The 9,528-nt window shown below is 37.8% G+C and overlaps 1 protein-coding gene across 1 annotated transcript; it reads right to left on the bottom strand.

Moving 5' to 3' along the window:
• Positions 1–647: 647 nt before the first annotated feature.
• Positions 648–7,372, bottom strand: LOC128099784 (killer cell lectin-like receptor 2). Its single transcript, XM_052721602.1, has 5 exons — positions 7,261–7,372; positions 5,316–5,405; positions 3,966–4,190; positions 1,148–1,290; positions 648–803 (listed from the first exon to the last, which is right to left on the bottom strand). The coding sequence occupies exons 1-5, from the start codon at positions 7,370–7,372 to the stop codon at positions 648–650; spliced, it is 726 nt and encodes a 241-aa protein (XP_052577562.1).
• Positions 7,373–9,528: the final 2,156 nt, after the last annotated feature.

Below are 9,528 nucleotides of genomic sequence, written 5' to 3'. Positions count from 1 at the left end.
TTCAAATACACATTTTAGAAGAACACAGAAGCATGTGTGAAGTGTTCAACTTAAGTGACTCCCCCTTTCTAAAAAAAATCTAATTAATCCAGATGATAAGTCTAAGTCCTGTGTGAAAAGCTGTGTGCTATCCTCCATGTTCCAGCAATGAAGCCATGCTGTTACTTAGATCCCAAAGTGACAGAACTTGAGGAAGTGTGAGATACTTGGAAGTAAATAGTGTGTCTTATATGTGACACATGAGTGGAATGATACCTAATAAAATTACTGAATATATTTTATGATATAAGTTTAAATTTACCCATGTTTACTGTATCAAATGAAAAATTATATTATTACTTGACATTAAAATTTATTTTATGATGTAATTATTCAGACATGTATTAAATTGGTGAAAAAATTGTGCATCATATTCTAAATGACAAAGTTTTCAAGCTGATTATTCAACCATTTCTCTAGAAAAATATCCCCTATGTATTTGAAGAAACTTTTTTAGTAACAAATGTAAACAGTTAATGTCAGGATCCTGGCCACTTGTTTTCCTATAAATGTTCATTTCCAAAGATAGATTTTTTATGAAATATAAGAATATTTGGAGTAAATATGATGGGCAGATTCAGTGAAAATCAACTAACAGGAAAAACTGTTTAATTCCCGGTTCTCATATAATTTCCATTTGGCAGATTGTCCCAGAGCTCAGTTACTTTCTCTTTTGTCATCCAGTTACCCATCTCAGACAATCTCACTTCTGGATTGCAAAGAGCAAACTCTGGACCATGGTCTCTCTGGGTGTAGGTGGCACTCTATAGAGATAAATAACTGTCAGTCACAAGATGTGCTATACCAAAGGGCTAAACTTATTCAGGGAAAACATGCTTCTCTGCAGGATTGTCTGGCAGATTTCTGGCAAAGGGAAGAGACTGCAAAGACAGGACTGTCTCCTTAGTGTCCTGACACTAAATAGGAAGTAGGAAGGAGTGGACTAGAACAGTCTTACTGTATGATTTTTGCTCGAATTACAGGAAAACCACATACAACTTCAGAAAGGACTCTTCTTTTTTCTTTTAAATATCTGGGCTCAATATTTCACTCTCAAGGGTTCGAGAAGGAGTCTAAGAATAAAGAAGCATGTAAGAGTCTATGGTACCGGTTCATCATCATCATCTATCTTCAAAAGGGATAAGCTGCAGTCCTGGCAGGTCTGTTTACATCCACTCCAGCGTTTATCAATCATGATGAAATAATAACATTTTATGCCACAGCAGAACAAGTGTCCTTCAACAGGTTTCCCTACAACAGAGAAGGGAATGGTAAAAATTCTTATTTTCTGGTATTCTGTTATTAGGACTGTGGTGATATTTTGTATATGCTTGACTAAAGATCTAGGGCAGAGCTAGTCACGGAGTTAGCCATAGAGGCCAGGCAGTGGTGGCACACACCTTTAATCCTAGCACTATAGGTGGAGGCAGATGGATTTCTGTGACTTCAAGGCCACCCTGGACTACATGAGATTAATCCAGTCTAAAAGAGAAACAGAGTCAGGCAGTGATGGCTCACACCCTTAATCCCAGTACCTGGGAGTCACACACCTTTAAGCCCAGCACTAGGAAGGTTGAGACAGGGAGAGACAAGGCTGGGCAGAGAAAAGAATATAAGGCAAGTGGAGATAAGACTCAGGGGCATTCAGTCTGAGGATTCATGGAGACAGGATCTTCCTTTTTTGGCTGAGGAGTTGTTGAGGTGAGAAGTGGCTGTGGCTTGTTTCCTCTGATCTTTCAGCATTTACCTTAATACATGTCTCCGGGTTTCTGTTATAAGACCTATTAGGATTTGTGCTACAGAAGAATGTATTTATTACAAATCTATAACTAAGTAAAACCTCACAGCTCTCAAAAAGTGAGACACTAGAATGCTGAGACCCCTGCACACCCATGTTCTATGCAGCCTTGTTCATAATAGAGATAGGGATAAAATTTAAGTGTTCATTATGGATGAATCAATAGAGAAAATGTATCATATACACACAAAGGAATACTATTTATCCTTGACAGGGAAGAAATCCAAGTGGGCATGATGACTTATGCCTGCCTACAAATACAGCACTGCATAGGCTGAGGCATGAGGTTCACCTCTAGTTTGAGGTCAGCTAGGTTAAGCAGTGAATTCCAGGCCAGCCTTGACTATATGTGGTGAGTTCCAAGGCAGGCTGGGCTATAGAATGAAACCATTTTCACATCTAACGCCCTAAAGAGAAATCCTGACCTAAGTGACCAACTGTGTAGTAAGAGTCTCTCAGGTGACTCCTGACTGCTGCTCACTTAGTGTCAGGACTAAGTGTCCTGTTATGAGCCGATTCATTACTAATGAGACAGCAGGCCTTTGCAATAACTTCCCTTTCTCAGAAGTCTACAAGAAAGTGTTTCAGAGAAGCATGGATGAACTTGAAGACAGAATGCAAAGTGTGACAACCTAGGGCCAGGACCATACTTTTTGATTTCACTTAGTTGAGGTTTACAGCACAGCCCATTTCTAAGAAGCAGAGGTTTGTAAGATCCCATGGGCTGGAGGGAGGGGAAATGAGCACTTGCTGCTCAGAGGCAGTCACATGGATGATGCAATGCTAGGTCTGCAGTGATACACTGTGCCAACAGTGGCCCACATGCTACTGTATACATACAGCTGTGCTCTGGTCTATGTTAGATGCTCTTACCTTAATAGAAATAAGAGACAAACAAGGAAGCTTTTAATGGTGATTTTCTGTTCTCCTGCCTTCAAGGGTACACCCACATGCCCAAAGTATCAAATCTGAATTAAAACCTGTGTAGTTTACATAGCTACAACCTCTCGATAATTTATTTATTTGGTCTGTGCTAGGGACCCCCATTCTCTATTAATAAACCTTTATGTCGAACCCTTGTTTTTCTGAGAAGAGGTATCAACACTCTGTAGTTCAATCTGGCTTGTTATTTGCTGGACACCTAGACTGTCCTCAAATTTGCAATCTTCCTGTCTCAGTGTTTTAATCACAAGCATTGCAGATTCATGCTACCACTTAGAGATGGTAGTTATGTTATTATAAAATAATAATATAAAACATTTTTGATGAGTCTGAAATGCCTCAATGACTATTTGGAGACTTCCTCTTTGTCACACATTCTAAAATTTACCAGTTTTAAAGCTATTATTAGTCCTTGAATAATGAAGATCATCAACCCCTGCTATCATGCACAGTGAGATCATATTTAAGAGTTCTTGTGAACATTAACTTTGGGAAAGAAAATTTAATAATGAATGATAAACTGTGTCAAATAATGTTAACCAGTCACGATGCAAGGAAAGAAAGGTTCCTTGTAACGATTGATATTTCATCTCTGTGTCATTCAGAGACAGATATACACCAGTGTGGGCACCATGGTGAAGTTCCCATGTGTGCTGCAGTGAGCTTCACTATGGTCACACACAGGCCAGCTCTCTGATACCAAGGCAGAAGGAAAATACACATACATACAAACACACACACACACACACACACACACACACACACACACACACACACAGCCAAACACAATTATTTTTATGACTGCATCCATTTAAATGCTTTAAGTTCATTTCATCCTAAGAATTTGGTAAATACTCTCTTACTGGAAACTTCCACATTCTATCAACAAAAGAAATGGGGACTCAGATTTGACCTCTCATGAAAACAACCTGAATTCTCAGCTGTGCTGACTGAGCTTCCATCCCCTGGGAGCCGTGGGAGACAGGAAGGACACTGAGTTCTAGAAACTAATATTTTCCTAATCCAAACAGAGATTTCCAGGGTTCTAGGCCCTTCCATGAGACAAGGAAACACCACCCATTAGCTCAGGGATCACCAGCATTGTTAGCTGCTAACTGGACTTCAAATCTTCTGGAGAGGAATCAATACAGAATAATGCAATCTTTATTCAATATCCCCTCCTTACCTGTGTGCTGTACACAATCAAATACAACCTTAGTTTTTCCACAGCATCTGTTCTGTTTTTTATTGAGAGTGTCTGGGTCCTTCTGATGTTTGAAGTCATCACACCCTGTAGACTTATTTCTCCAAGTTTCATTTAAGCAGTTATTATTTTGCATGGTGGTATTCCTTTGATTGGGGTTGTTTAGATTTTTCTGTAGTTCATGGTTTTCTTGACTATATTGGAAAACTAAAATTAACAAAAGATAAAACTCAAAAATGGTTACAAATACTAAATATTGAAATTTAAGATATAAGAAAAGCCCCCATGTTGACAACATATATTATTACTTCAATTACTATTTTGACATTTAGAAAATAACACCTCAATTAATTCATTAAAGAAATGGAAACATTAATTTCCCTCTACCAGAAACTTCCGTATAAAGTAAATGATAAAGCAGAATTAAATTATGGTGGAAGCACATTGCCTCCAATTCCTTTGATTTTTCTCAGCATAAAACTTACAAATAAATATCTAACTAAAGAATTCAGTCAACTTTAACATCCACTGAAAATGTGAATTAAGGAACATAAAGAAATGGCACAATTCTCAAAAGACCAGATGGAAAGCATAATATCCTGATACATAGGTATATTTTAGCACATCCTGGGAGTGATTTCTTCTAAACATGTAAAGGAATCTAAGAAGGCTGAAGTGTTAAGGTCTCTGTACATATCTAGTCTTTTTACATAACCGTGTCCTCATTATAGACTGAGGAAAATGAAAAGAAGGTCATCATTTCTTTTGCACAGCTGTTTCTCACAGAATGTTTACCTAAGATTCCCAGTCTCTTCAGCTCAGAAGGCAGACCATCACCAAGTTCTCAGAATGAACATGACCATGAATGAGAAAGTACAAAAGCTCTCAACAGCCCCAAAGTGAATGAAATAGGTTTGTAAGAGAAAGGGACACTGTAGTGTGCCAGGATTAAAAACATCCTAAGAAATGGGCAGTGGTGACTCAAACCTTTGATTCCAACACTCAGGAGGCAGAACCAGGCAGATATCTGTGAGTTCCAGGCCAGCCTGGTCTTCACAGCAAGATCCAGGACAGACACTAAAACTACACAGAGAAACTTTGGCTCTCGAAAAACATATATATATATATATATATATATATATATATATATATATATGTATATATATGTATATATATGTATATATATAGACGTATAAATATATAGTCTAAGTCCAGTGCTATGTGGCACATCCCCTGATTCTAGGCAGAACAATGGGCAGAGTGTGATAACAGCATAATAAGTGACTGAAGATATTACTTAGCAGAAAGGCAAAGATGTATACTGTTACTCACTGTATGTCACCAACACTGCAACTATCACCAGCAGAATGGAACAAAGGATTCCAAGAGGTATCACAATGAAGTGCCAAGAGACTGAAGATTCTTAAATTAAGAAAATAATCACCATTAAAAAAGCAAGTCCGCCGGGCAGTGATGGCACACGCCTTTAATCCCAGCACTCAGCAGGCAGAGCCAGGCGGATCTTTGTGAGTTCAAGGTCAGCCTGGGCTACCAAGTGAGTTCCAGGAAAGGTGCAAAGGTACACAGAGAAACCCTGTCTTGAAAAACAAACAAACAAACAAAAAGCAAGTCCAAATAATAATTATAATTTTGTGTAGCATGGAGATGATGGGATATTAGTCTCTACAATTTTACAGAACTCCATCATACAAACTTAATGAAGATTGCTTTCAAAATTGTATTGTACCCATTTTAGAAATCTTACATGTGTGAAGTTTCACAGGTTATCAAACTTTTTTCACCTTTGGTCTTGTATTTTTAATCCTCCTGACTCAGTCTAGAAATAGCCGTATGACAGGTACATGCCCCTCACCCAGATCTACAGGATCAAAAGTGCATCCTTCAGAAAGCACTGGAGGCACAGACACAGTCCAGGTAGACAATCCCAAACTGGAGCATGCAGGCCACCAAGGACATATAACTGAGGATGAGGAAGAAGGGAGGAGGGATGGATGTTCTTGAGAACTGTAGGGAACCGTGGCAGTTCTGGAGCTGTCTTGTATACAGGCCCATCCTTAAAGGAGCTTAGAAGTCAACCCTTGATTTTTTTTAGTGTAAGTTCTATTTTTTCTGGATAATACAAAACATCTTTATGTTTCTGAGGTGTTGGGAATCTAAAACTCAAGCCTCCGATTATCAGTATGTCAAAGAAGTTAAAGTTTAGGGTTCATTTGTGACACTATATGAAGAGTGAGCAGAAAAAGAATAGAAAGTTTTCATTAGTAAACTTGATTATTCTGCAAAAGCATAATGTGGTTTAGTCACCTGATCCCCACTACTATCTGTCATCCCCTCTCTTCCTCTACAGCTTCTTCCCAGGAAGAGACACTGTCGTCTGATAGATGACTCTTGCAGCTTTCATGCACTAGATGTTAACAAATACTTAAGACAATAAAAACAACTTCTGTTAGAATAAATGTCTTGTTTATAATAAATAGTTTTCATTTCCTTAAGATTTTATTTCTCTTGGTGTTTCTTCAGATTTTAGTGTGTTACTTTTAAAAGATTCAGAATTCTTCTTGACGAAACTAAAAAACAAAAACCAAAAAACAAAAACACAAACAAAATAAAACCAAAAAAACCCTTCTTAATTGTTTCTCAAATTTGACAGAATATATTCACTTCTCCCTTCTCCAGTGACAATTATTTTTTTCTTACAGGCTCCCATCATTCTACTTTGCCCATCTGGCTTTTTGTTTGTTTGTTTGTTTCTAGCTCACACCTAGAAATAGGATTATTGCTGAGTGGTGATGGCACACACCTTTAATCACCATTCTAGGCAGGCAAAGGCAAGAGATCTCTGAGTTTGAAGCTAGCCTGTTCTACAGAGTATGTTTAAGGACAGCCAAAGCTACACAGAGAAACCTTGATTCGAAACCACTCCACATTCCCCGCCAAAAACAAACAAACAAACAAAAAACAAACCAAAAAGGAAAATAAAATGAAACAGATTTTAGCCAGGCTTGATGGTACATGCCTTTAATCCAAGCACTTGGGAGACAGAGGCAGGAGAATCACTTTGAGTTTAAGCCCAGCTTAGTCTACTAAGGGAGTTCTGGGACAGCCAAAGATATTAGAAGGAGAAACAATGTCTTAAAAACAACAACCCCCCAAAAGTAGAGATATTGTTTCTAATGGCAGCCTGTAGGATATTGTTTCAAAATTACAAGTTTATGATGCATCAAAAATAGGTGAATTTAGATGTTTAAACACTTACCTCTATGGCCAGCTTCTCTGGGCCCTTGCTGATCATCAGCCCTTCCGTGGTTCTGCAAGTCTGAAGACTTATGGAATCTCACAGTTGTGTAAGTAATCTCCTCATCACCCATTGTGGAAGTAAGTAAACTATAGTCTGTGTTAAAATCTGCCCTTGAGTGATTTCTAAGGAAAAAGTTAAAATGTCCACATTTAGGAAGGTACCTATATCTGATGCTGCAGTGAGGTGGGAAGGGGTGGAGTCTGATTCATTCCCCTAATGATCGAAACACTCTAAATCACATGGACTGACCATGTTTTCCACTGGAGGTGAGAAGTCTTTGAAGATTTCTTTCATTATACACCTAATGTCCTCAGAACTTATTATTAGGAGATACAGAAAGGATTAAAAATTTACTAATAAGTCATTGTAATGTTGACAGAACGCATACATAAAATGTTAGACAAAACTGGTACTACCACAAACCATTGAAATACTTTTAAACTATGAACTGAAATAACAAAAAATCAAAGCTTTCAGAATAAAGAAAAATTTTTGCTTTAAAATTATTTACATGTTTTGATAAACACATGAATGTAAAAATGTTTTTGTAGTCTTTTCAATCATGCATGACTATCAGAGTTTCCTAGACACAACCTTGAAACAATATATGAAATTTAATACTGTTGCTGATTAACATTTTGGGCTGAAAATATACAAATATCTCTCCTGAGATGTCCACACTCTCCACTTAGTCACATCCTTATTATTATTCTCCAGAGTCAAGCCTGATAAATGCATGAAACTAGAGAATACCCTACTGAGTGGGGTAACTTAGACCCCAAAAGACAAATATTGCATGTTTTCTCACATCTGAGGCTTCTGGCTCCAAGTCCTCAGATATGCTACAGAACCTGGAGTAACTGCAGCAACCAGGAAAGTGGAAAGGGGATTGCAGGGGTGAGGTGTGGGAGCAACAGAGAGGGGCATAGCAGGATACCACCTGAAGGTTTAATTTCAAATCATTCCATGTACATGATTATTTCACATATTATATTCTAGTATATGATGTTGCCAGAGGAACCTATATGAAAATAAATTCTGTCACTATGCAGCAATCATTAGTTAATGCCCATAAGGGATCTAATCTGGTACTAGATATCAATGTACTACTGAATAGTAAATATTTGTAACTTACCTTATCCCTGACATTAGTAACTGAGATGACAGGCAGCAGATAATATGGAAAACAAGCTTCATATGTGACAGCATTCTTTATTTTTTTAATTCACGAAGTTTTCTGAAATTACTTATATTTTGCCTTAATTCTTGAGAAAGAGGAACCTTTCTGTTACAGAATTCTTTTCCAAAATCATTATTTATTATTATTGCTGTTGACGGTGAGAGTACCTGAGCCATGGTGCATGTGTCTAGAGGATAATTTAACCGAGTGAGTCCTCAAATTCCACTTTATGAGGGTCCCATGGATCAAAATCAGGTGGTCAGTCCGGCTTGTGTAGCAAGTACATTGAGCCACCTTACCTGGCTCCAATTATGACTTCTTCAAGATGGATAATATATAAACATTTGATCCAGTTAAAGAGTAATGAACTCCATAGAACCCTTCACATTATTATTATTTTTTTTAGCACACAGCAGAAGTCACAGAACTCTCAGAAAGAAAACCAGTGCTGAACTCCAGTTTTCACATGCTGCCAGAGTCAACCAGATCAAACACAACAAAAAAGGCTTCCCCATCAATCCCACTCTCAGGTCACACCATCTGAAATTCTCTAGAGAACATAAAATCATGTGATAGAAAAACAATAAAAGCAGCTATTACCTGTGTTTCGACCCAAAATGATTATTGCTGAAGGAATTGATCCCCAACTGGGGGACAAGTTGGTGTTTTCTGTTCTGTATCCTCTCAAAGGCTCCAAGAGAAAAGGCAGAACTGAATCGCCTCTGAGTGATGTTCAAGCTCATGATTTTCTGCCCCTCCTCTTGACCAAAAAGAAAAGAGGAAATTGCATGATGAAAGCTGATGCTGACGGGTAGGAAAGAACCAAGCTACCATGTCAGATGCTGCAAATCATGTCCATAATCGATATTTGAAGACCGAGAAGATAAATGTATCTGCTAGAAAGTAAAACCAGTATCCTTTTCAAAAACACTAGTAAAAGGAGATGACTGAAGTCCTTCCACTCCTAATTTTGTAGTAGGTTGATTGAAATTTTTTTCTTGCATTACTATTTGAAAAAAATTAAAATTGCTTTCTGTTTTTGAATT

The sequence above is a fragment of the Peromyscus californicus genome, unplaced genomic scaffold (assembly GCF_007827085.1).
Source record: "Peromyscus californicus insignis strain IS unplaced genomic scaffold, ASM782708v3 Scaffold_6__1_contigs__length_162567912, whole genome shotgun sequence".
In the NCBI taxonomy this organism is placed as follows: domain Eukaryota; kingdom Metazoa; phylum Chordata; class Mammalia; order Rodentia; family Cricetidae; genus Peromyscus; species Peromyscus californicus.
Note: the sequence above shows the minus strand (reverse complement) of the source record. Positions and strands in the feature narration are given on the sequence as shown.